The 27,435-nt window shown below is 42.0% G+C and overlaps 1 protein-coding gene and 1 pseudogene across 5 annotated transcripts in view; one reads left to right on the forward strand and one right to left on the reverse strand.

Annotated features, from left to right (window-relative positions):
* Window positions 1-337: 337 nt before the first annotated feature.
* Window positions 338-27,435, reverse strand: part of ERCC6L2 (ERCC excision repair 6 like 2) — a 68,170-nt gene continuing 41,072 nt past the window's right edge. For 2 of the 5 annotated variants that reach the window (XM_066616148.1, XM_066616147.1), the window contains exons 15-20: window positions 24,278-24,430; window positions 22,345-22,425; window positions 19,284-20,379; window positions 17,330-17,484; window positions 5,870-6,054; window positions 338-1,571 (exon numbers count right to left, since the gene is read on the reverse strand). In XM_066616148.1, the coding sequence (XP_066472245.1) occupies window positions 638-1,571; window positions 5,870-6,054; window positions 17,330-17,484; window positions 19,284-20,379; window positions 22,345-22,425; window positions 24,278-24,430 (2,604 nt within the window). In that variant the 3' untranslated portion in view covers window positions 338-637. Of the gene's footprint in view, window positions 1,572-5,869; window positions 6,055-17,329; window positions 17,485-19,283; window positions 20,380-22,253; window positions 22,426-24,271; window positions 24,431-27,435 lie in introns of those variants that run through there. The other 3 variants (XM_066616149.1, XM_066616150.1, XM_066616151.1) reach the window with 3 other exon arrangements.
* On the forward strand, window positions 12,047-12,166 carry LOC136642338 (5S ribosomal RNA; annotated as a pseudogene).

Consider the following 27,435-nt stretch of genomic DNA (forward strand, 5'->3'; position numbering starts at 1 on the left):
CACCCCACTGGTATGGCTGCACCGGCACTGGAAAATTGGATGGGATTGGGCCCTAACAGTGTTATGAAACGGATATGTAGACGTTCAATTCCTCGTGGATGAGGAATGGCGGGGGACGATAATGATGACAGTATTCTGTAGAGTCTCATGAGAATCATTATATATGGGAACCATACCCTCATACAGAAAAGAACTGTGCCCAAAATACTTTCTATAACTGCTTAAAGCCAGTAGGAAAATGGGTCTTCCATACTCTGGTCAGAATCAAGAAAGCTTGCATTAACAATACAAATGAGGAAAATATCTACGTGGATCAGGATGTCTTTTTTTTATATCAATCAAACACATTTTGAGCTTTTTCAAAAAGTTGTCCCTTTGCAATTCTTCCCAAAAACAACACGGGATTACTTTGTTTTAAAGAGAAACAGAAGGGATCCGAAAAGAAGAAAAAATTAACTTCTTTTTGAAGTTGCAAGAAAAGGTTTTTGATTTATGTAGAATATTTATATACCACTTTTCAAAACGCCTTTGAAAAAGAACTAAAGAAACTAATCTTTTATATAGCACCCATAGATATTTTCCTCTTGTTATTCTAATAATTCCATAGTTAGGCATCTCATCTTATGCAAGAAGACAATTATTTATCCATGTCATATGCACAATATTTCCTCCATAAAAAGTTGTCATTTTTTCTCCAGAGCGACAACTTATCCTCTTCTGCCTTCTTTGACGAAGTGACAAGAGGACCTCTGTCACACAGATCTTCTATGACTGCCAAGTCTGTGAGTTTTTGTAAACTCTCTTCATTCTGTTCATTCAACATGTCCCAGAAGTCTTTTGGTCGAACCTTTGCTTTTTCCGCAGGTCCTGAGAGAGACCTCCTAGGCAGCTCTGTTGGTCTATTTCCATTACTTTGGAAGAGGTCATTTAAAATAGAGGTGTCTCCTAGGATGTCTGCAAAAGGGTTTTTCTCGCACATTTGAGCCTCTCTGCTTTCTGACTGAGACAGAAAGGGTCTTCTTGGCGACTCTGTCCCCTTCAAGTTCTGCTGTCCTTTAGAGGTATTTTCACACAGTCCCTCAATTATTCCTGATTTACTGCTTAATGAGTCAGATGCCATAAAGTCTTTGAATGCCTGACTGTTTCTCCCACTAATGCTATCTTGGGTAATGACAGTGGGCAATTGTTTATCTTCCACAATATGACACACAGCAGCCTGTGTACAGGGATTGCATTTAATTTGCTTTGCTCCTGCTTCATGTCGTTTCTGGCCACATAGGCCTGCAGTCCTACAGTGAAGATCTTGAACTGCTGAAGGCCCAGACTTTAATTTTCCATGCCTGGAAAAGAACTCTCTTTTCCTGAACTGTGGTGTGTGCACAGCTCTTTCCTCACTCCCTTCTGAAACTGAAACATCAACTTTTAATAGGTCCTTTAACTCTGGATGTTTTGCACCATAAAATTCTTTCAATATTTTCTGTCTCTCTTCAGATGTAGCTTTGGCAATATGCTTTGCAAATTCTTTCACTGAAGCCATATGAGCATCAGATGCCATTTCTTCAAATTGTTTCCTATAGCCATCAGTGAAAACAAGACAAGGAAATTAAAAAAAAATCCCACACACAAGGAGACTGGATAAACCACTTAAAAGATTAATCAATGTCACTTATTTCCAGACTGGGCACTCCAAACTCTGCCCCTAAAAAAAAATACTGTTGTCTACTGTAAAAGAGGACTGATACTATGGGTTCATTGAGGCCAGTGGTTTTGGAGTGGGGTGAGTGTAAAATACCAATGCTACACGAGTAATAGCTCATTAAAATGACTAATCTAAAAGTGAGGGTAAAAACAACCAGTAGACAATCAATAACCAGACAACAGGCAGCAACCAATCATAGCTTATAACAACCTGGGGGAAGGCCATAAAACCTCATTAATAAGATCCAGAGACCCAACTAAAAGCCAGTTGAAATGTGTCTTGAGTCCTGCTCTGCATCCTTCCTCCATTAACACGATTTCTTTAAAATACCAAGTTTTAACTTGTCTATCATTTTGCCCTGTTACACTCTAATCTCAAGATTTTCCGTGTAGCCAATTTTCTGTCCACACTTCCTGGCACACTGCACTGGATTCATACCTAATCAGCGTAGCAGGGTTGCTACAGGAAAAGCTTTTTCTTGTGGCAGGGCTCCGTGGCACAGTAAGCCTGTTTCTAACTTCCTATGATGTACTGTATATATGAGCACGTGGATACAGCCGAGCAAATTCAGCATAATTGTAGGACAAAGCTAAAAACCCAAGCATGTAAAGCGGAGAGGAGGGTAGCATGACATGAATGGGAAGCTGATAACAATTAGTACAGCAACAGCAAAGGACAAAAGTGAAATGAAATGCAACAAGAATGCTTGTTTGTGAACCCACTCGAAGGTTGGTGATGCAGTAAATGGGACACAGCCTATTTTTGTGCTCAGCGTTATAAATGTAATGGAGCTTTATGCTCGTACCTATTAGACTAGCTCTGATACATTAGGTCCTTTCATCCATGGAAATGCATGACTTCAGCATTTCAATTCATGATTAGTAGCTAATTAATAGGGAAGATTAATAAGGAAAGTTGTTGCCTGAGGGACCAAATCATGTGGGTGCTTTTATCTCTCGTTAGCTGCTCACAAAAAATGTTTCCCCGATATGGTTAGAATTAGCCGGAAGCGCATGGTCTGACTAAGTGGCTAACCATATGCAGGAAAACCCATGTTGTTCCCTATAGCAACCCAAGGAATTATCCATATGGTAGCTCTATAATAGCCCAATTCCGTCTGATACAGTCCACCAGCAGAAGGTGTTTTTCACCAGCGGTGATACAGGTGAAAGTGCTTGGATGTGTTGCACTCAAGGATGCCACTGACAAGCGCAACAAGTCTGCCAGCAGTCACTGGCTTCACAGTCATTTCAGTCACTGTATGTTTCACTATGGAATTCAAGTTAAACTACAAGAGTTCAAAGGACCAGTCTGGGCACATCCTGGCCCCTCCTGGCACACTCTTCCCATTCTCCTAATCACATGAGGCTGGTGGTGATAGTCATAAGTCCCCTCCATCCATGATCTAAATAATGTGGCATTTAGTCTGCATGTGGAGGAACAGTTTGGTTAACTCTGCATGCAATTAGGAGAACAGGAACAGCATGTTCTAATCAAATGGGGTTACCTCCAACTTGGACAACCAGCTGAATAAAAAATGTTCCATTCCTTGTCTTGACAGAAGGTGACAGAGTGACCAGGGTGACAGGCAGGCCACCAAGTCAATAGCCTAATAGCTGCACTGCTAAAGCATAGCAACACACAATGGTAAAGCTGCTTGGCTTTAATAAAGAATCATTTTGCAAGTCTGACTGAAACTGGCTGAAGTTGGGCTTGAGGCCTCAGCTTCAGATTGTTTACATTTTGGAATCTAACTCAGAGATAACAGTACCAGGCAACGGCTGGAGACTTGGCAAAAGTTAAAACACACCTGTATCTATTAGGAAACTCTGTAACTATACTTTTATACTTTTAGAGCAAAAAGTACACATATGCAATAGTGAGACAAAGTAGCCTGTAACCCACATATAAGGGGACATAATAATCATACAATAATCATAGAAGCAGGACACAGGGAACCAAAGCTGCTTGATTTTAGTAAAACTGTTGAAAGAAGTTTAAATGCTTTGCAGAGGTTTGCAGAGGGCCCCACAGTGCTTTGCCAACACATAGGAAAGAAATGCAGAAGAGATAAGATAGGCCACTCTAGGTCACTCTAATGAGGGATAAGTAAGTGCCTAATATTCATGCCAAGAAATGGTTTAATGCAAAAGATAACAGGAGACCAGGCAGCGATATCAGGTCGCACTAACGAGATGGGCCTGAAGTCCTGCCAAGAAATGTCATAAGTCATGTCGGTCTCCACACCTGTCTTTAAGTATTTTGTGTTATACTGCTCTCTGCATCACCTGGCAGGACAAAGTTCCAAACAACACAGTCCTGGAACGTGCTGGAATCCCTAGCATGTATGAACTGCTGAAACAGAGACGCCTGCGTTGGCTCGGTCATGTTGTGAGAATGGATGATGGCCGGATCCCAAAGGATCTCCTCTATGGAGAACTCATGCAAGGAAAGCGCCCTACAGGTAGACCACAGCTGCGATACAAGGACATAAGCAAGAGGGATCTGAAGGCCTTAGGAGTGGACCTCAACAAGTGGGAAACCCTGGCCTCTGAGCAGCCCTCTTGGAGGCAGGCTGTGCAGCATGGCCTTTCCCAGTATGAAGAGACTTGGCCAACAGTCTGAGGCAAAGAGGCAAAGAAGGAAGGCCCATAGCCAGGGAGACAGACCAGGGACAGACTGCACTTGCTTCCGGTGTGGAAGGGATTGTCACTCCCAAATTGGCCTTTTCAGCCACACTAGACACTGTTCCAGAACCACCTTTCAGAGCGCGATACCATAGTCTTTCGAGACTGAAGGTTGCCAACAATGATGCTCTCTGCTAATGATTTTATTCTAAAACCTATCAAAACAATCCGTATAATTGGCTAGAATTATGACCGTGTTATTCAGCCCTGGATAAATTGTATTATTTAATAAGTTTTAAGGTGAAACTCCACCTGTGATGCAAATTGTACCTTATCTGTAACCTATTAGGTGTTTGCCCCATCTCTGATATAAAATTTCAGCCAATAGGATGTCTAGATTTGAGACAAAGAACCAGAAATTGTATAAATTGGTCAGGACACCATTAAGATTAGTGCTCATTTGCTTTGAGACAAGAGTCCCGTGAGTACCCATTGCTTGCAATGAAATAAACGCCTGCAAACATCCACTCCTGAGTACAGAGTTATTCTTGAGTTGCTTTTTCAACCTTGCAACAGTCTCACTTCAATATCTGAAAGGCAGACGTACAATACACATATTTACAGGATGTAAACTCAAGGTTTACTTAAGTAAAGGTTTTCTTTAAACACAGTTGGCATCCAGAGATCTTTCTAGACAATAAGGGGAAACAGAACCCTTATGTAAGCTGGGGACTTTATATAGTGTTAGAGAAGTTTCTTCAGCTTGCAGTTTTCAAGACCTAGAGGTTGGTGTCCAGTTCCTCCTCAGAAGTGAGGGCTCCCAACTTCTGCAGAAAAACTGTGTTGGCACCAGATTAAAACATGATTTAAACATAACCAGAAATATTCCAGAGCAAAAACATCAAACAATTCATTTGCAATTCTTTTTTGTTGCTTGAGTTCACTCAGCAGCAGTAATTACAGCCATCAGTATCTAGCACACAGAAAGAGGATTTCTGAAGGAGCTTCCTAGCCTCACCATGATTTTAATTTCTGCAGTTCCCACCAAGGTAGATGGCACAGTAAGCAACTGCCAGCATCAGTAACTTTGTCAATTCTGATTGTCAGGCAATAAAGGAACTTACGAACAAGACAATGTCTCAAAGTTACACTACTAACCAATATAAGGAGGGTACCTTACAACGAGGACAACATTCTAGTCCCACTAAGCTATGAAAGAACAAATCCAAGATGCATGTAAAATATGTTTTAAACATAATCACTGTAACAGAAAAAGGTCAGAAAACGACAGTAGAGCAGAACTGACTGAAGATACTTACCATGAGCTACAGGAAATGCTCATCTTACTGACCCTGTGCAATATTTTCTGTGGATTATGCTGCAATAAGCAAGCATTCTAAGGGCAAAGGTTTCAAATGCACTTTTTTTTTTTACAACTATAAAATTATTAATATTGCCCATAGAAAACTGAAGATTATAAAACACAGAGAGAGAAAATGAGGTCACTGGAAACTACCTTTCCCTCTCACCACGGTATTCTCACCTGCGGATTCTTTTGGGTGTTCTTCCAATCAGGAAAGTAACTGAACCTACTCGGTGGATCCTCTTCTGCTTCTGGTACACAGGGTGGGTAATATAGAGTACATTGTTGGTTTCACCTTCTGAATTATGCTTCTTGGTACCTTTCTTCCTCCTTGGTAATGCTTCTTCAGGATTCTCTCTGCCTGTCTAAACCAAATGTGAAATAAAACATTTCAATACTTTCTGTTACCTCGATTTTCCTTCTGGCTGGACCATGTTTGATCTCATCGGTTTTGGAATATAATACAGACATTGCCCTTTTGAATTAATTGTGACAAGATTCCCCAACAGCTGTCTGACGTTTCTATTAGGTAATTGGACTGTTAATTTTTAATCAGCTCTAAGGAGTCACTCAAGCCTTAACGAGTCATTAAACGCTCAGTGAAAAATTATCACACTCAACTCTGACATCTATGTACTACAGTTGACACTGAATAGGAGGAGCTTCTCAAATGGAATTTCCTCACACGGGGAACCAGATATATCTTCTCGCTGTTTGTTGGACAATCAAGACAGTATTAATTTGGTCTTATGGGAATGGATTTTTATCTGCAGGTATTTATTTAAGATGTTTTGCTGTATGATGTACAAGGGGGGCCCCGTATCTGTGGATCCCATATCTGTGGGTTCAGTTATCCGTGAATCAGGTCCACGGGGCCCCCCTGTGCGCGCCCCCTCTGGAGGTGAGGGGAGCAGAGCCCCCCTCACCTCCAGAAGGTCCTCTGAGCCCAGCAGAGTCTACATCCACCCATTCACTGCCTCTGCTAGGCTCAGACTGAGCTCAGCAGTTCAAAACACGTGACTTTCTGTTTCACGGAAAAACTGGAAGTGACGTCTTCTCTGTGAAACAGGAAGTCACGTTTTTTGAGCTGCCAAGCTCAGGCCAAGACTGGCAAAGGCCATGGATGGACAGACTCAGAGGACCCTTCAGAGGAAAGGGGAGTCAGACTCCCCCCACCTCCATAGCGTACAGGCCCCAGGGATGGGCATTCACCTATATCTGCAGTTTCGGCTATCCACGGGAGTTCCACAACAGAACCCCTGCAGATAAGGGGCACACCTGTATTTCTGTTTTATTGTAAGCCACACAAACAGTCCAACCCTACTGGGCTCTGCCAGCAGTGGAACACGCTGTAAATGGAACAAAGCAGCCATAAATGGTGCTCCAGCAGCGTGCAGAGTAGTGCACTGCCTGAGCACCAGTGGGAAGACTTTGGTCTTCCCACATGCACTGAAGGATCACTGGCCACCTGCCAGAGCAAGTAAGATAGGGGGGAAGGCAGGAAGGTGGGGGAGGGCAGAACAGGGGCAGGGAGGGAGAAAACCTGGGCAGAGAGGGAGCAGAACAGGGCAGAGAGGCTGAGGGAGAGGGTGGATCAGGTGGCAATGGTATGCACCAGATCCTATCTCTTCCTTCAATAGCCTCCCTGCCTCCTTTCTCTCCTTGGACTTGCACCACTGAAAGTGATGGCACATGCAGGAGGAGACTGACACCCACTGAGGAGCCGGAAGCTTACAGACAGGAATTTATATTGGGGATTTATATCCCCTCCAATGCCTTTGAAACCATCGCCCACCCCCCAGTGGATATGGTGTGTCTGTTTTGGGCACAGATGCGTCAGCTTGGGTGGAGGGGGGAGATAGGACTGTGAGTGTTTACAGAAAAGTGGGTATAAATTGTAATAAATAAAATAGACTAGTTTAAAAGGAGAGGTTGGAGGGTGGTGGGACAGGTAGTGCTGGCTCCAGATTGCCAGGGACCTTTGAAGAAAAACTCTGCACTGAGTTCCCCATGGCATCCCCCACCTGCTTCCTGCTGGGGCAGTGGGCACATTACTGCTACCACTTCTACAGGCCCTTGACTAGTGTTCAACCCGTGATGTCTCAAGAGTCCCATTCAATTTGCCAAACTGGACTGCTAACAATTTCCACTGTCACAGTTACCACTTCCTCAACTAGATTATTTCCTTTATGTTGGTTCGGGGGATGGCGGGAGCTGATATTCTTCAGATCCTGTATTTGGCTCTGGGGTTTCCAATTCTTGATCTAGATTGTATAAAAACAGCCTTTAGAAAATGAGAAGCTGCATTAACATTATAAGATTATCTAACTTCACAACTTAAGCAAAACAACTACTCATCAAACCAATACATTTCTTTTTTAAAAAAAAGTTTTAAAATGCAGGACATGTATTTATTTGCTTCATTTATTAAACAGTACCAAATGCTTTGACCTACACATCTGTTTAAACACAAAAGCGTTTCTTTATCTGGAAAACAGCCAAGTTTTGTAAACAGACTGAAAGCCACAAGCTTTCTTGTAAGGAAAGAGAATTACTGTTCAAACTAATACTGCTCGCTGTAAATAAATTCTCACAGATGGCATCTGTAATTTGAAAAGGACAAAAACACTGCTCAATCTGCTCCCCCCCCCCCAAAAAAAAAACTCTTCTCAAAATTAACCATTTATAGATTTATGCCTACAGGCTAAAAAATAAAGTTGCCATAAATGTAGTATCCTGTGAGCAAATGGCAGAACAAGCTTCAAGTAGTTGTGAATGATCCTTAAATCATCTTAGCCTTCTGGGTGAAAGCCAATTGCTTAAAGAGATCCACCTAGCAATGTCTGCTGATGGAGGATGCTCTGATGTAGGTAAGATATCTGCAGATGCTGAGTCTCTTCGAATGCTCAAATAACATTCAGAGCAACACATCCACCCAAGCAGTAACATTCACAGTTTCCCCAAGTGACAAGTACAGAGAGTCAGCACTGCATCAATTGCTGCAAAGGTTTTCAAACAATAACACAGCTCCAAAGAGAAAATACTCCATGCCAATTGGGTAAAGATATTTGTTGTTTGTTTTTTTCTTTATCTATTATTATGTACTAATTCATTAAAGTATCTTGGATTTTCTCTGCATAAATTGCCATTTCAGTTTCTTATTTCACATCATTTGGAAAATTCCTAAACACCAAAACATTGAAACGAACTGTATAAGTGTGCCCCAGTATCTGCAGGGGTTCTGTTCTGGAATCCCCCGCGGTTAATTGAAACAGCACATAACCAGGGAGAAGGTTCTGCAGAAGGTTCCAGAATGGAACCCCCGTGGATAAGTGGGCACGTCTGTAGTCAATTAGTTGGTTAGAGCAGCAATTTTCAACCTTTTTCATCTCACAGTACACTGACAAGGTGCAAAAATTGTCAAGGCATACCATCCATTTTTTGACAATTGACAAGGAACACTGTACTGCTCACCCCCCCTCCAATGGCCCTACTGACCCTCCCCCAAACATCCACAGCACACCTGCGGACCATTCGTGGTACACCAATGTGGTGTGACATAGTGGTTGAAAATCGCTGAGTTAGAGTGATTCAAAACATTTTAAGATGCTCCTGATTAATTGGGCAGGATATTTTTTAAAACTCATTTTAATACAAAGACTATATAGGTAACATCTCAGAAGAGACATTCTACTTTTCCCTGCATAAGGGAGGAAGGGAACTCTTCTTGTAAATTAGAGCAGTAATAAACCTCCAGGTCAGTCAAGGCAATATCTTTATTTAACCTCTTCCTCAGCCTCCTCCCCTTCTTGCACTAAGGCAGTGATTTTCAACCTTTTACATAATGAATAAAGCTGTGCTTATTTAAATCACACGTTAGTTGTTTGCACCGCAGTTGTATGTGTTCACTACTATTCAGAAAAGTTGCACGTCTTCACTACTGTCCAATTTCCAAATCTGAATTCTGTTGAAAACTGCTTGGCACTAAAGGCCAGAATACCCAAAACACAGACCACCAAACTGAGTAACAACACCTGGAGCACTTATATTGTACAGTTATATAACAACAAGGATAAAAACAGTATCATTTACAAGCCTTTTGAAATGCACAGGTTAAGTCTTTTTTTTAGGCTGAAACAGAACACCCAGAGATGTTCGACTATGCAATAACAGGGAAAGATCTTTTTTTTTTTAATGCATGTCACTGTCATGGCCCAGCAAGACTGCGAACAATACAGCTTTCCTTGCTGAACCTCAAAGCTCTACAAATACTCTGCAATCCAATCCACTGTAGCTGACAGAAATCTTTTTGTTTCTGTGGCCTATAAAAATATCTGTGTAACACAAAATCCAAGTGCCACAAGGAGACGTTCTTAATAACTACTTAGTAAGCTACTTTTGTGTTTACAGTATTCCACAGAGCATTTAAACCCGCGCTGGGCATGGAAAGGGCACATTTTCCTCCTAGGCTGACAGAATGCTTAGTTCTTTCATTTACACCACACTGCAATAACATAAAAAGGGGTTTACCATTAATCCAGGTTTTACTACAAAGCATCCTGTTATTTCTCTGTCATACGCTGTCAAGGGTGCCAAGTGTCTGTCATCCAATTCAAGGGATTAAATCTTCTTTTATAGTGTGATACTTGTACCAATTTATAAAAATACAGATATAGTTTCTTAGAAGCTGGTCACAGTCTATATTCTGGACTGGATTCATGCCGCAAAGGTTGAATATGACAGCTGGCAGGAAGCTGAGGGGAGAATACATCCTCCCCCTTTTCGGTCACCACATTTCAGTTGCCATAGTGATTAATCCTCAATTCAATGGCTGTCTTTGTACATTTCTTTTCAGTAAAACTTTAAGTAAACTTAAGTTGAAAACAAGCAGTTGACTAAAAAGAGGCTCCACATAACCAGGAGAAAGTTTTGTGACCAATATATTTCCATGTATTAAAACAGCAAATTAACTTCCAGGCAGAATGCAACTTCTTTGAACCTCTTAAATATATCCTGTCCCTCTTCATGTAATTATGGAGTGAAGTAATTTTTCCTTCTTTACGACTAAGGTTTTCTGTGTGTGTTTAAAAGGGGATTCCTTGAAACACAGGATTCACTAACAACAGCTTAAAAAAAAAAAGAAACCAAACAAAGCCATCCCAAACCCCCTGTAATTTTAAATTCTTATTTAAGCTGGTTCACAGAAGATGTTTCTGCCAATTAACACAGAAATTAATTAGAGAATGAATTAAGGAATCCAGACATCCAATTCAAAATAGATTGGAAACAGTAGAAGAGGATGGTTCCCAAATTACTTTCAAATAAATAAATAAATAAATAAATAAATAAATAAAGGATAAGGGTGCAGGCCACCTTAAAAGCAACCGAAAATTGGAAGAAATAAATCTCAAAGAGCCACTATTAAGATCAGTCAGGATTTGAGTCCTTTAGTTACACAGCTGCAATGTAAGCAAAGAAACAGCACAAGCTTGGCAAACATTTAGTGGACCTTCAACTGATACACTTCAATGAGAAGTGAGTATCCAGTTTTATTTTCCACCCACAGTTCAATCTGTTTTGCTCTTACCTGTTTAACTCTTAAATGTATACTAAGCTACGTTTTGTGGGTTTCCCTTCCTAAACATTAAAAAAAAGTTTAGATATGCCTTTCTCTGAAGCAATTATAATTTCAAATGCACACATATAAAAATAAACTAACACATGCAAAGGAGCACCACCTATGTTTTCTGTTGCTAAGGACACAAAGATTTGAATAAGCAGTGACTACTGCCCCAGATTAGACCAAAGACAACCATCATTCTTAACTCATTTCAGCCTGTTTAGGTTCATCGCTGCTTTAGAATGCAATATTTGATTGCATGTACACAACCACATAACACCAGCACATAAACTCAATAGGGATGCCAAAATCAAGACACTCACTTTCACTGATGCCTAAAAAAACTGACTTTGCCACCTGGGTTGCTGATCTGGACATTTCCTCCATTTATTTCTTTAGCTCCTAATTGCAACATGCAGCTGCTCACTGAAAGAAGGGCTCCCAAATCAGAGGCTATACTTTCCTGGAAGGCTTGAGCCATGGCTCCTCTCAATTAAGCACTTACAATAATGGAGAAGGGGAACAAGGAAGACCTAGTCCCAAGAATGGTCCAAGATACAACCAATTTGCTAAACATAAGCAAATGTAAGCAAAAACATAAACATGTCCAATCTGCATGAACATATAGGTCTGGTCACTGGCTGGATCACTGAGTACTTGGGAACTTCATGTACATTACCTAGAGTTGCATGATGAAAGAGGCACAAGGTATAAATAGTATAACAAAATTAATAAACAGGTACAGCAACTGTTACCCTGCACATGCCCAATCTCGTCTGATCTTGGAAGCTAAGCAGGGTCAGGCCTAGTTAGTACTTGGATGGGAGACCGCCTGGGAATACCGGGTGCTGTAGGCTTATACCATAGTCTTTCAAGACTGAAGGTTGCCAACCAATAAACAGAATCTCTCAATTCACTGACAAATCTAGCCTCTCTTACTGTCTCTTAGAAAATGTGGTTGGCTTGTAATTTGTTGCAAAACATTTTGCACTGTCAAGCAAAATTTTGCACTGATATATATTTTGCACAGATGTATTTTTTTTAAATAGTTGCTCACACAAATGCTCAGTTGTCGTTTTTTTTAATTCCAAAAACCCTAACAAGATTTAATATCAGTGGGGTTAGATGCACAATGTTACAAGTGGCAAAAATGGTTGTGCATAGCAGGGGTTCCCAAGGTGCAGGCTGTGGCAAAATCACACGGACACTGCAGGATGTCCCTGGTGGCCACTCCTACTGGCTCTCCCAGGTACTGTCATCTTGGATTGCATGAAATATCATGTGATTCAAGATGGAGCACCCAAATGTGATTTGGGTAAAGCCATTTTGGACCATGCAAGATCTTGGGAGATTCTGACATCGACATCTTGGATAATGCAAGATCTCATGAGAGACCCCGATAAATTTGGGAACCACTGGTGTATAGGATTATGAATACCACAAGAATGGTCATATAAATACAGAATTTTTGTAGGACTGTAAATGCATTTCTAGATACCAAAGAGAAGAAGCTGAATAATAAAGAGAATAAGATACTCTTCACAACAACAAAATACAGTTGTTCGTCACTTAGCAACAGGGATGCAGACCAGCACCCCTGTTGTCAAGTGAGGCTTGATGCTATATGAAGCCTCCAAAGATGAGGGGAAGCTGTGCTCCCCTTGTCTCCGGAGTCTTTTCTGAGCCTTGCAGAGGCAGTGCGCGACTGCTCACTGTCTCTGTGAGGCTCAAAATGCACAAATCACGCAAGAGAAGCGACTTCTGATTTCCCAGAATGAACCAGTGGCGGCATTGCATATAAGGCCCGTCGCTAGTTGGAGCATTGCAAAGCAGCGCTCATCTCTACACTCTTAATACTTAAAAATCCTTCCAGATAATGGTTTGGGGTCACAAAGGAACATATGAAATTCCCCTATACCAAGACAAATTGATCCATTTGGCTCAGTATTGTCCACCCTGATTGGCAGTTGCTCTCTAAGATGGGGATCTGTCCCAATCCCCAACTGAAATACCAGGATTGGATCTGGAATTCTCTCAGTGCAAAAGAGATGCATCTCCACTGAGCAAAGGACTGCCCTTGACACAGTTCTGCTGCTGAAGCTGAACAGGATTGTCCTTGTAAGCTACCCAGATGGGATAACCTGGGAATTGTGTATGGCATTCTTAGCAATTCAGTGGACTTTTAACACAAGCACTTTTAAGCCCCACTGATTGAAATCAGAGTTAAATGCAAGCTTATATATCCTGCACTGAAATCAATGTGACCTAAAAAGATTCACTTTAGCTGAATCACGTCTTTAACATTTTATAGTCAGTTACCCAGGAGTGATGAAATGGGGTACTGTCTGGTGAAACAAAGTAGTAATACTGTCAACATGCCTTCTCCCACCTTTTTCAGTAACTATAGTATTAAACAGCTTTGAGATGTAGTCAAGATAATGTATCTTCCCATCTGTAACAAATTACATTGGTCCTTATCTTCATGCAGAGGGAAGGGATAGCAGCTTAGTGGCCAGTTTAAGCTTTGCATGTATAAAAACCCAGATTCAAGCTCGACAAAATGGCTGAAAAAGAACCTTGATTGAGTCCTTGAAGACAAACTGCCATGCAGAACAGAAAGTACTGAGGTAAATGAAGCAATGGTATAAGACAGCTCATTATTCACTTATAGTCTCCACTTAGTTTTTTCTAGATGTGAGAGAGAGAGAGAGAGAGAGAGAGAGAGAGAGAGAGAGAGAGAGAGAGAAAGAGCACAAATGGTAAGTAAAAAATAAGTCGCTATGCCAATTCTGATAGTACCATCTACTTATATAGCAGAAAGCAACTCTCTGGCGAAGGTTGGAGTAAAGGAATGGAGTTGGAACATCTGGACTCTGAATATGCCTGTTTCCTCTATCCATGTATATCTCAGGAAGGACCAAAGGACTTTACACTCTGGGATCAAAGCTGAGAGAAACAAATTCGTTTCCAGAGGGCCCCAATAACAGAAGGTAGCCATGAGAACCTTCTTACCTATATAACATTTGGGAAAACAGGATAGACTGTATGGTAGACTAAACAAGCAGTCCCAATAAGGTGTAATGACACGGACCTCCTTCCTAACATGAGACACAAAGCCAGCAGTGGTCAGAAGCATCAGACAAGAGTCCAGGAACAAGGAAGTGAGGAGAATGGGAATATGAGAGAGAGAGGGAGAGAGAGAGAGAGACAGAGACAGAGAGAGAGATGGATGGATGGATGGATGGATGGATGGATCAAAGTCTCCCTTGTAAGGAAGTCCTTCATAGTGGACTTTATAACTTCCAATTTTGGATAGGGATGGGTGTATAACTGAGGAGCCACTGAGTCTCCCGGACATGACCAGAATTTTGTTCCTGGTCACATTCGGGAGCCTTCCTGAGGACTGCAGAGGATGTGTGCTGCCTCCCCAGGCCTCAGAACACCCCTCTGGACATGACCGGAATGCAGTGCCAGTTGTAGTCAGAGGTCTGGGTGCCTAACTTGTGGATTTCATTATCTGTGGGTTAATGAACAGAACCCCACAGATGCTGATGTACCGCATATTGTTAACTGTATGCTTATAATGTAAACATGAGCAGAAAAGCATTATATTTTCTAAAGCACACAAAAAGCAGACAGAGAAATTTGACTACTCAAGTGCCACTGATTTTTGTGGGATCCCAAGACTGTGGTAATTCAAAATATCTGAACAGCTAGTAGAAAGACACCAGAGAAGCAGTGATTTGCTGTTTTTCACAATGCTCCTTATGTTTACTACAACAGTTGAGAGAGCAGAAAGAACAGGAAAGCAGAGAGAAAGTGTAGCTAATTTTTTAAAAATATCTGTGAATCATCAGCAATAAACAATGTATGTGAAAATTAGCCCTACACTGAAGGTACAGCAATTAAAGAAGGAAGATGAATGGCCTTGTCAAAGTATGTGGTAAAGGCGGTAAATGAAATCACCAAGGCACATTTTTTCCATCACCACTGAAGTTACATTTCCTGTTCAGATCTCTCTCCAAGTAAATATCTGATGCACCCAGGGCCATCAAGCATAGCACCTCCCCCAGCCCTAAGATGCACCATCTCCCTTTGACAAAGAACAATTCTACAAACCATTATTATTCTGCATCCTGATTCTAACCTTGCAGTTAACACCTACTGAGCAGTTATGGTAACACACTGCAGGCTCACAAGAGAGAGCAATGGGCACATATAGACATTGTTACAGAAATGTCACAACATAAAATGGAATGTTTTCCTGTGCCAGTAAACTGAGTGTGCCAGATCATGAACAGAGATGGGGATGAAGGCAAAATCTTAAGACTGCAAGGGGTGTGGAGTAGTCAAAATAGCAAATGAATCATAAAGACAAGATTGGTGATGATGATGAAGAGATTTAAAAGATGCTGTGCATCCACAAAGCAGCTTCTTGTTTCTGGGGTCTCTTTTGCACCCTCTGGGTGACTTTTACAGGGTTTTAAGTTTCTATATTTGCATATTAATATGTTCGTCAATGTGTATTGTAATGTAGAAAAAAGACAATCAACCTCTTCATCACTAACAGAGCAATTCTAGGAATATCTACTCAGAAGTCATTCCACTAAATTCAAGGGAACTTACTCCCAAGTAAGTGTGTACAGGATTGCACATTCCCTTTAAATTAAACACAGTCTTCAACAAATTAGTGGATTCTAGGATGAGAAACAGAACATTCAATATTGTCACATGGGAAGAAAAAAAGAACAAATGCTCATTGCATTTGTTATTATCAACCCTGAATATTCCTGACAGAGTAAATGAGTAAGAGATCAATCTTAAGCTCAAGATCCTAAGATGAAGAAGGCGGAGGGTATAACAAATGTGCCATAAGAGACATTGCAAGACCACAAGAGTAAACAGCACCGGAGGGGAGGTTAGGTTAGTGCCAGGTGGCGGAGGGGCATGTGGAGGGTAGCAGGGAGAGGTGTTTTGGGACTGGGGGGAGGGAGGAATAGGGGATGCATCAGGCCCAGGAGGGAGGCAGGATCAGCAGACAGGCCTCTGCCGTATCCTAATCCCTCTCCCGGACCAGCCAACAATACACCGAACTGCTTGGACTTCTGCCAGCTAAACAGCTGTTGGAGATCTGAGTAGAACGACAGCAGGCTGGGGTGTTATTCAGGATAAAGGAGACCTCCAAGTCTGCTCCTTACCCCAAGGAGACCTCCAGTCTGCTCCTAACCTGTGTTGGATACAGCAGAAGCCATGCAGCCCTACTGTGCCAGCGCAGGTTAGGACTGGGCTGTAAGTCATATTAAGGACTGGACAACCGGACTGGAGGATATTTCAAAAGGAAATGAACCAAAGGGGGGGGGAATGGAAGAAATCACATCTGGAGGAAAAGGCTCCTGGAGGGAACCAGGTGCCATAGGATCATCATATTTGGACCTTGAGGGAATGCAGTGCCTCGAAGAGTTGCAAGGAAGAAATCAGCCAGTTGTGTTTTTGCAGCACTGCGGCTTGGCAACTGTATGGCAGTAGTGAAGGTCAACAGACTGAGGGACATGCTCTAAGGGCATCAGACATACTAACCAAGCCGTTCCTTAGTTGCAAGATTCCAGGTCTGCATGTGTTATCAAATAAAAATTCTAATAATGTATGCAGATTATGTATATTATACATTACAATATTCAGTATATCTACTTGTGTTTGTAATCTTTAAGCAATTTACAATATTCAGTATATCTACTTGTGTTTGTAATCTTTAAGCAAATACACACATTATATACACACATTCCTGGTTTGTCTATACATGATCCTCCAAAAGCCCAACTCTTAGCTCTCTTGCTACAAAAAGCAGCAACACTGGCTTTGTTGGGACTCTGCTGGAGACGCCTCCTCCACAAGGCCTTTGATCACTCACAGTGGCTAAAATTGGAAAACCAAGTTGTTTTTTAAAGGAAGGAAAACACTGAGGCTAAAGAAAACCGTAACTCAATAAAATTATAAAACCTCCCTCAAATCTCGATCCTTACCTTGGGACTGCACACTGCTACATTAGCAGGGAGCTGGGAAAATTGCTGCAGTTCGAACACATCTCGCACTGCCCACCGACTCATCTGATTTTCAGCCTTACTTGAACCAACCACATTTTGGTTCGAATGCACATACGATACTTCTGCAACACCATCTAGTAGATAATCCAAGAAAAAGGCAGATTCCTCATATTTAACATATGACTGATTAAAGTGACTGTCACTTAGAATGACTGAAATTTGATGTTTTAATTTTGATAACTATTAAACCATCCATGTATTCCTGTACAGACATATGGTGTAATGTGCAACACAGAAAGCATTTTAAACACACAAGCTCCAAGTCTCCCATTTAGAAGAAGGTTAATTTTTTTCATAAAGAAGAAAAACTTTGTTTGAATGTGCCAGCATTATTTTGACAAATTATTTCTAGTAATCCAATCCTATGCTGCACCAATGCAGTGCTGCTGGCATGGCTTGCGCTGCAACCCATAAGGGAATTTAACAGGCAGAAAATCTCCTTGGGGCAAGGCAACATTCATCACCTTGCCCCAGAGAAAGCCACTATGAATCAACTCAGATCTGTGACAGTAAAATCACTGACACAAGTCCAGATTGATCTGTGTTGTCAGATTGGGCCCAGGTAGGGGGATACCATACAGCGCATGCTGGTGCAGCCAATTTTGCCCACCCGTTCCAATCCACCCAACCCTGTTGCTGCTCTCCTTAGCCTGCAGGAGACAAAATATACAAGGACAGGAGAATATACCAATATGAGGTGTATTCAGATGCACATGTTAGGGTGCAATCCTAACTTGCACTGGAACAGGCAAGCCAGGAGGCTTGCGCTGTATCCAGTGCAGGATTGTGGCAAGTAGCAGCTTAGCCAGAGGCAAGGGGAAACTTTTTCCCTTATCCCTGGGTAAGGGCTGCTGGCAACAATGGGTCTCCTGAGGTGACCTCAGGTCATCTCCTGAGGTGGCGCAAGTCTGAGGACAGCGGAGTGGCTTGAAGCCACTCCCTTCTCCACGGGGACGGGGGTTGGGATCCGGCATAACTGCCAGATCCCAGCCCCGCCTCCCTTTCCTCGCCCGCCTGCCCCTGGGGCTGCCCATCGCCCTCCCTCTCCCCGCTCAGGAACACCTCCCTCCCTCCCTCCTCCTCCCCGCCCCCCACACCTACCTTTTCTGCTTGTGTCAGTGCAGGCAGGCTGACACAAACGGCTGAGGTGAAGCCGGCGCAGAGGCGTCTGTCTGCCTCCACACCAGCCTGGCTTCCCCCCCGAGGAGGCACAAACGTGCTAAAGGTTTGGATTGCACCCTAAATCACTTACAATTCAGTAATCTTCAGAATTATTTTTTAAATTCCATTCCACCAAGCATGGAGTTCCTGGAGAGGAACTATTTCCATTGAAAGACATGTGCTTGAAATAATATAAAAAACTGTTTGATGGGTAATGGCTGTTTCACACATGTATTAATAAACATGCATGCCTGAACCTATCCTGAGTAAGAAATGGTGGGGTTCGGATTACACATTCAATCACCCTTGCTCATGTGTGATATGGAACGAAAGGGCCCATGTTTTGCTTCCCCTTCTGGCACATCATCCCACAGCCTAATAATCACCTGGGGCAATTGACATATTTTAATGTAGTATTTAAATCATAGTGAGGGGAGCTTTGGATGAACCATTCCCCATGTGGTGATGAGGCTGCAGGAAGGCAGGCCAGCAAGGGGAGCAGGAGGTGTGTGCTTGATTACTACACTGCCGGGTGGGGAAATCTGCTTGGGTTGGACCATTGGGACTGGCCCATTGGAGAGATTCAGGGCCTTTGAGATGCAGACATTATAGGTCAAGAAAGTTTCATGTTTCAGAACCTATAACTTCCTAACTTTTAATTTCTGAGTACTATTCTTCTTGGAACAATATTTTGTCACATATTTGTAATTACCGAGAAGCTGGTCAAGAGATCCCACTTTTTCTGCTTGGCTTGCCAACCTTTGCATGCTAGGAGAGTTCTGGTGCATATTGGAATTACTTCGTTTTCTCAGGGTAACAGAACCATGCTTGAGAGAGTTTGGGAATTTGGACTCAAAGTGAATTCTACGCCTATCATTTTTTAGCCTTTCTTTGTATGTATCAACCTTCCTCGCTAGCATGCTGTCTTCCGGTGATGAAAACTCCTCTATATTTTGAGATTCAGCATTGCCCTCTCTTGTGTTTAAGTTGCTACCACACAGAACAGCTCTGGAACAGTTCTTGTTATGGAATTGTTTCTGTTTCACCATGCTGGTGGCATTTTGCTTTCTTGATCGGGACTGTGGCGAGATTTCAATATCATCAGACTCGTCACTAATATCACTTCCTTCCTTCTCAGATGAAATCTTTTGGATGTCTTCAAATGATTGTATTTTGCTGAAAGGTGACACACTCCTAGGAATCCACTCAGAAGTCAAATGTTTCTGCAAATGCATACGGGCAGGAGTTTTTTCTGTAGCCAAACACTTAAGATTTACTGTTACACCTTTACAACTTTTAACAGATTTCTGATTGGCAGGAAATTGGGAAGGAAAGATGATATCATTTTCAGTTGAACTGTCTTCACTCTCCATAACTACCCCAGCTTCATCTGAAATACACGGATCTTTGTACTTATTTCCAAAGTCCTTTTCTTCCTCAATTGGTGACACTGAGGTTATTTGATGCCCTGAAATGCTATAGTGGTCCTGGGTTTTAGGAAAACATCCCATTTCAGAACTTGCTTTGGATGTTTGTGCCACTGATCTGACATGAACATTTTCATCATCTGAGGCACCAATGCCATCCTCGGATGTTTCTGTTCCCTTTTCTAGCAGTTTAAGAAATCCACACTGCTGTAAAGTAAGCTGTCCTTGTGGAACTTTAGTATTTTTTGTGCTACAAGATCTGCTCCGTTTTGCTTTCACCTTAGAATTTCCTACATGCTCCTCATCGCTGAAGTCACTCCTCCAATCAAATTCTTCCCTTTCTAGTTGTTTCTTGGGACTTGCAGTGTCTTGATAATCACACTAAAGTCATGCAGAAATAGAAAAATATGAAACATGCCAGTCATTTAAAATCTTTCTTTGAAATATTAGTTCTAATTTTCAGTCTTCAAAGGTCACATAATAAAAGAAAGTATAAGAAGACATGAAAAGGGGAACAGTGTTATATATATAATATTTTAAAAAGTGTGCTGAGAAACTATGCAAATTCTTGGGTTAGTAAGATCACAGATACTTATTGTTTAATTATTATGGAGCCACTGGCACTTTTCCACTATAGCTTCCAATGTCTCATTTTTGTGCAGCTTTCCAGGATCCCAGATTTGATTACTTTTTGAGCTAAATAACTATCCAAGTCAAAAAGCTCGGCCAATGATTAAAGCCCAACTGGGAAGTAAGTGCTACTGTGTTCAGTGGAGCTTACTTCTAATAAGTATGCTTATGATTAAAGCCCTAATTTAATTACTTGTAAAGAGACACAGTGCAAAAGTAGCCAACTTTTTACAGCAGAAACAAAATTTTCTTAAGATGACATTTTTATTATATTTTTCTGTTCCTGTTTGGCTGTTTAAAGGAATCTGTTTTTATTTGACATTTTGATGATGCTGTCCTTACATTACATTTATAGTATAGTTATTATGTGATCAGCACTGGGCTTTCTTTCAAAAAGAAGGAAAACTTCAGAATAAAGAAGCAATCCATTTCTGAGACAAGATTCCCAATATTAAGGGCATCAGTATCTGAAAACTAAAAACTTTCAACTCCACAACTACCTAAATACTCTCCAAGCTACACACTCAGATCATTGGCTTCACCGTTTTTTTAAAAAAAAAATTCTTAAATTGGTATATAATTTAACAATAAAGCAAATGTGAAGTTTTTGTTACAATTGTTCCACATATTATTTATTATTCCACATGGTACCATATACCATTCTGGTACCATTCTGCTGTGCCATACAATTCTAGTTTTAACTATTTGTGTATATATTATCATGGGTCAGATTTAAAAGGTATATACTGCAGATTATAAACCAGAAAAAGAACTTTGCAGAATGCACACAGGAATTTTTTTTTAAAAAATACTATACATAGAGGTTTGGGATACATCAAACTTGCTGACACACCTAACCCCACGTGCTAGTTTTCTACCCAGTCTTCATTCTATTGCCTCCTGGTCTGTTGAAGCTGACTCCTCAGATCTCCTGGTCTGATGGCACTAGCCCAAGCCTGTCCTCATTCCCTAAGAACTAAATGATTGCAACCTGAAGCAGGCACCAACTTCAGAACCCCAAATATTGCTCTTTCCCTCTGAATTCTTTGAGAAGCCTCTTCCAGATGAGCCAGCCTCTCAAGATCACCTACAGTTACTTTTGTGGGCATCTGTTTGCCCACCATCACTGGACTGGATAGCTCTTCAATCTGATTCAACAAGGTTTTTCTTATGTTCTTATAATCCTGCCACTTTGCAGAAACCCAAAGAAGTAGAGGTGGCCAACCATGACCCATGATGGTAGCAGACCTTTAAACAGGATTCTATCCTAAGCTTCAACAGATTCAATTTCCAGACATGCGGCCCAAAGCACATGATGATGTTAATAGTCAATAACCCCTGCTAATTGGGTAAGAGGCACTTTTTCAAGTGGGTGCTCCTTTTTTTAGCAGGGGGAGAGTAACTGGCCCACCTCACCCCAGCACTGTCTGTTCTAGTGGCTGTCTGCTGGTATTCATTTGCATCTTTTTAGATTGTGAGCCCTTTTGGGATAGGGAGCCATTTAGTTATTTGATTTTTCTCTGTAAACCGCTTTGTGAACTTTTGGTTGAAAAGCGGTATATAAATACTGTTAACAATAATAATGTTTATAAATGAGGTCATATGAGTTTTCAAAGACATGATACCTCCTTTTCTAGTTTGTAAGCACATTTGCAGAACACTTTAAGCAGTATGTTTCATAACACACAAAAAGCGAATGACAATCCGACACGTCACCATTTCTTCCCTGTGTGACTGGGGTTCCTCTTCTAACCATGTAGTAGCTGTCATGACACCAGCCTCTACTCGGCCCACCCTCTGTAAAACAGAACAATAATTTACTGATGGTACAATATGTATCATATGGACTTACTGATTTGACCTATAACCTTTCTAGGCATCAAGAAACATGGAGATTCGTACTCTAGGACAGAGCTGGCAGACCTTGATTTCTGATTTTTTTTCCTAAAAAATGCATGCACACCACAAACCCACCCACAGAGTGACAAAGTTATTGAAAAGATGCAGTGGAAACTGGATTGGACCTCTCTTATCTAATAATAATATTATTATATTTCTTATGGAGAGATTCTTATGAAAAGGAAATACATGATTTTACTATTATAAAAAGGCTTCATGTATACTATCATGGTCATTTCTGATAATATAAAGAATATACCAACTCTTGCAGATATGGCCCTATAGAAACATGGCCTAGCCCTCTAGAGCAGGGGTCTCCAAACATTTTGGCCAGAAGGCCGCATCAAATATCTAGCACAGTGTTGAAGGCTGGGAAAAAAATTTAAATATAAAATTTATATAAATAAATTAGAGATGGAACTTAGATGAGTGAATACATGAATAAATAGGCTCAGTCATTCAAACTCTTTGGCCCTTAGAACATCCTCCAGATGCAACCAGAGCATAGTTCCAATCAAGTTCGGTCAAGTGGGCCAGAGGCTTTCAGGGGACAAGAGGCTGGCCGCGGGCTGGATTGAGGCTGGTCGTGGGCCGCATCTGGCCCCCAGACTGGGGTTTGGAGACCCACGCTCTAGAGTTGTGGTCTCTGATAGGTGGGTCAGGACCCAGAAGACCAAACTGCCATTATGTTTGAAGTCTCAGGCCTGCAGTTTGAACAACAACCAGGGCTAAAGTCCAACATGAGATAAAAACTGGCAGAGACTTTTTGGGGTGTTTTGATCTTCAGTGGGCTTCCTTGATCTCCACTATCCTGCCTTCTCTCTCTCTCTCGTTGTGGCACTCCCTCCAACCTAATTTCCTCTTTCCCAACCTCCACCTTTCAAAACTGAGTCCACACTGTTGTCATGCTTCCCCATCCTTCCAACTAGCTTGGAAGGAAAGAAGAGGCAGAATGATGCAATAGCCGTGGGCACTGATTGGTCACTACCTGGTGGAACAAGAAGAACAAAAAAGAGGAAACTTCTGGGCTTCATAGGCTCTTGATGGTCGGTCTCACGTTGCTTGCAAGCAAAATTATAATTAACAATTCAATTCTAAGCAAGCCTTCCCACAGATGTAGCTACAACAATAGAGCATGCACTGCATCCTGTAGGGGCAGTCTTTGTAGGCCTCCTTGAGGTAAGGCAACTTTCATTCCTTTACCTTGGATTAAGCTTTGCAGCCCCAATGGCACTTTTTGGATCTTTAGCTGTTGCAGAACCAAAGAGAGTGCAGGAATGAGAACGGGGGAGGAACAGAAACAGGATCCTGGCATGTGCTGGTGCCACCCCTTCTCTCCCCTGTTCTGCCTCACACCCACCTCCCCTCCCCACCAAGACACTTCTGTTCCTCCCCCTTCCCCACCCCGTTCTGCTTCACCTTACACCCACCTCTCACAACGGCTTACCTGTCTCAGCACAGGTTGCCCACTGTGGCAATGTGCTGGGGTCACTGCTGCCATTTGGGGTGCATCCCTGAAATGGCTGCCGGTGTCGCACAGTTTGCAACAACTTAAAGACATGTATGATGTTGCACGTGCCTGAACAGCGTGAGAAAGCCTATTCTGGATTGGATTCTAAGTATTCCAAAATGAGCAATCACAGATACATGTGGCAACCAGCTGCTGTTCAATCTCTCACCACACTTACTCTTTCATATACATGGTAAGTTACAGCAAAGACATTCATAAGACCAAAGGAAAAGATCACACCTCCAGAATCTCTTTTGTAAGGCAGGATCCATGGACTTGGAACTTGAAAAGGTTATGAACACCAAAAAGTTCGCCTTGATGTTCTTTTGATCCTTGCACTGCCTCAAAATATCGCTTGGCATTTTCACTTCCCACCACCACACAATGCAGTTGCTAAAACAGAGAAAGGCAATGGATTTCAGAAGCATGTTCCTGCAACAGCATGTTGAAATTTCCTGGCATTTACAGAATATACTGTGCATAGCTTTAGCTAGAGTGGGCAGAAATTCCTAAAAGAGAATATTTTGTTTTATTTTCCCTGGCAGATGCTGCCATTGCAGAGTAATCGTATTAACCTGAGTAGTTTTATTGAAAAGGAAAGAAAATGTGGTTTGAAGTCTCCTATGTACCATGTATAACATATTAAATCCAGTACTTCAATCCATGTATTGTCTACTGCAGCTAAATTATTCAGAATGCATTCATCATCAATCATCATCATCATCAAATTTTAGACACTAAGGCAGTGGTGCTCAAACTAGTGACTGCTGTGCACTCAGAAGGTGGTCCCTGTCTGGACCATGCCCAGGCAGCAGACAAAGGCCTCCTCATTCGGAGGACAGGGATGCTCTGGGCAGTCGCGTCATCTGTCCAGCATCCCAGAAGGCCACGCAACAAGACATTCAGGCAGATGCAACTGACCAGAGTGTCCCTGTCCCCCAATCGAGGGGGAGTTTGCGCAGCACCCAGGCAAAACCGAAAGGTTCGCTCATCAGGTGGATGGATTTGGACCCCGGGCCATGGTTTGAGCAGCCCCGCACTAAGGTACTACAAATGATTACACTAGACCAGGGGTCACCAAACTTACTTAACCTAAGAGCCACACATGATAAACTTCAGGGGCTTGAGAGCTGCAATATTTAAGAAGTGTTTAAATACTTAAATATATTTACTCGCCATTATAATTAAAGCAGCATTTTATTCCAGTAGACTATCTAGTAAATAATAAAGCTTAAACATTTTTTTATTTGTTTTATATCAATTTTATATCAATAACTGTGATGGAAAAGAGGAGCACAGCCAACATATTTCCGCAAGCTGCACATTATATGACAGTGGCTTGCAAGCCGTAGTTCGGCCACCCTTGCACTAAAGACAGCAGATTTATCTCTATTCACAGTCCACTTCTCCATTGCTGCCATTCTCAAGAATAAAAGAAGAACTTTGTTAATGTGGACCTGGGGATAGCAAAGTAAGGTATACAGGCAACATCCAGACTACCAGCGTTTCTTATTTTCCTGCAGTCTGCATATTCTAGATCCTGGATGGGATTGAGTGGGGTGTTGGACGTCTGAGTCAAATATTGTTTATTTCTGGTATAAATAGCAAAGGCTGCATTCCTGCACACAATAAGGTTATATAACTTCCAGGTAGCATCTAGAGTTGCTTGCGATAGAGGAAGACACAATTGCTCCAGAGCAGGGGTGCCCAAACCCCAGGCCGGGGGCCATTTGTGGCCCTCAGGGACCCCTAATCCACCCACTGGGCACTTGCTGGAGCCCATACTGGCCCGATGCGACTGCTCTCAATGCAAGAAGCGACTGTTCAATTTCTCACATGAGCTGTAGGCTGAGGGCTCCCTCCTCTGCTTGCTGTTTCACATCGGTGAAGCAGCAGCAGTAGCTAAGGAAAGGCCAGCCTTGCTTTGCTTTTATAGGCCTTGAGCTATTGCAAGACCTTCATTCATTCATATAAGTTCCATCTCTAACATATTCATTTATGTAAATGTGTTCAAATTTTAAATGTAAATTAATTCTTTTTCCCCCAGGCACCAACACAGTGTCAGAGAGATGATGTAGTCCTCCTGCCAAAAGTTTGGACACTCCTGCTCCAGAGGAAGAAATGCTCTGGGTGTTACTCTGTACTGACGTCCAGTTATATGTAAGATTGCTGCCCAAATGTATGGTATTAATATAAGAATGCTTAGATTTTTGTACAATTGAGGTGCATCTAAATAGCCTGATCTTACTTGACATACTTTCAGCTGTAACCTTGAGGGCTGCAAACAACTGTCTCATTTCCTCTAGTAAAGGGACTAGAGGCCCTAGTTGAGGCCACTGATAATATAACAGTGCTGATGGTATGCAGATCCTTGAAATGTAAGGTACTATGGCTTCAATCTAACACATGCTTCTCTGGGAGTAAGCCCCATTCAGCACACTTACTTCTGTGTAAACACAAACTTAATTCTGAGTAAACATGTACTGGATCGGAGTGCAAGTCAATCCTGTAGGCAGGGCCCCAGCTTTAGTGTTTGCTCTACTATGTTTAATTTGTTTTAAGTAAATAGGCCCATATTTGCATATGTATTTTTACTGCATGTACAATGTGATTCAGACAATGTGATTCAGACTGAACCACAAATGTGTTTGCACCCTTATTCCAATTGAATCATTTGTTCTGTGGACATCAGTCAATATTTAATGTAAACATGGGACTTTGAAAACATGGGGAATACTTTTGAAATGAATATATTTGATTCTTTAACCTGTACTTGTTATAGCTGTTTATGTTATCCAACGCTAACAGCCCAATCCTATCAAAATAGCTCCACTGAGACAGCTGGGCCATCAGAGAGCACTCTGTATCCTGTACAGGGGTGGGGGGATCCCAGAGGTCTCCTCTGGTAAGGGAATAAGTCCAAGAAGAAGCCCTTGCTGCCCCAGTAGGTCTAATCAGTTTAGCTAGTGCAAGAACAAGTGGATCTGAGAAGGTGGATTGAGGTAGGAAGTGAGATCGGGTTTGGGAAGGCGCCACTGATACCACTCCTTTCTGGCCTCGATCTGCTCTCCTCCCCATTGTTCTCCTCCACCCTGTTCCACCCACTTCCTTTCTGCCCCCTGCACTGACTTACCAGCATTGGAGGTTGTTGTGGCCCAGCTACACAAAGCGATGTGTTACCTTCTGTGACAACTGTAAAGGAACTTACACTACTGGAATGCTAGTTCCAGCAGTGCAAGGCACTCATAGGATTTGGGTCTAACTTGCTTGCCCATTCTATAATAGTATCCAGAGGATGAACACATAGGGAACTGCCCCATACAAAATCAGACCATCTAGGTCAGTTTTGTCTACACTGAGTGCCAGCAGCTTTCCAGACAGGGTTTCCCAACCTTATT

Source organism: Tiliqua scincoides, chromosome 2 (assembly GCF_035046505.1).
Source record: "Tiliqua scincoides isolate rTilSci1 chromosome 2, rTilSci1.hap2, whole genome shotgun sequence".
Taxonomy (NCBI): domain Eukaryota; kingdom Metazoa; phylum Chordata; class Lepidosauria; order Squamata; family Scincidae; genus Tiliqua; species Tiliqua scincoides.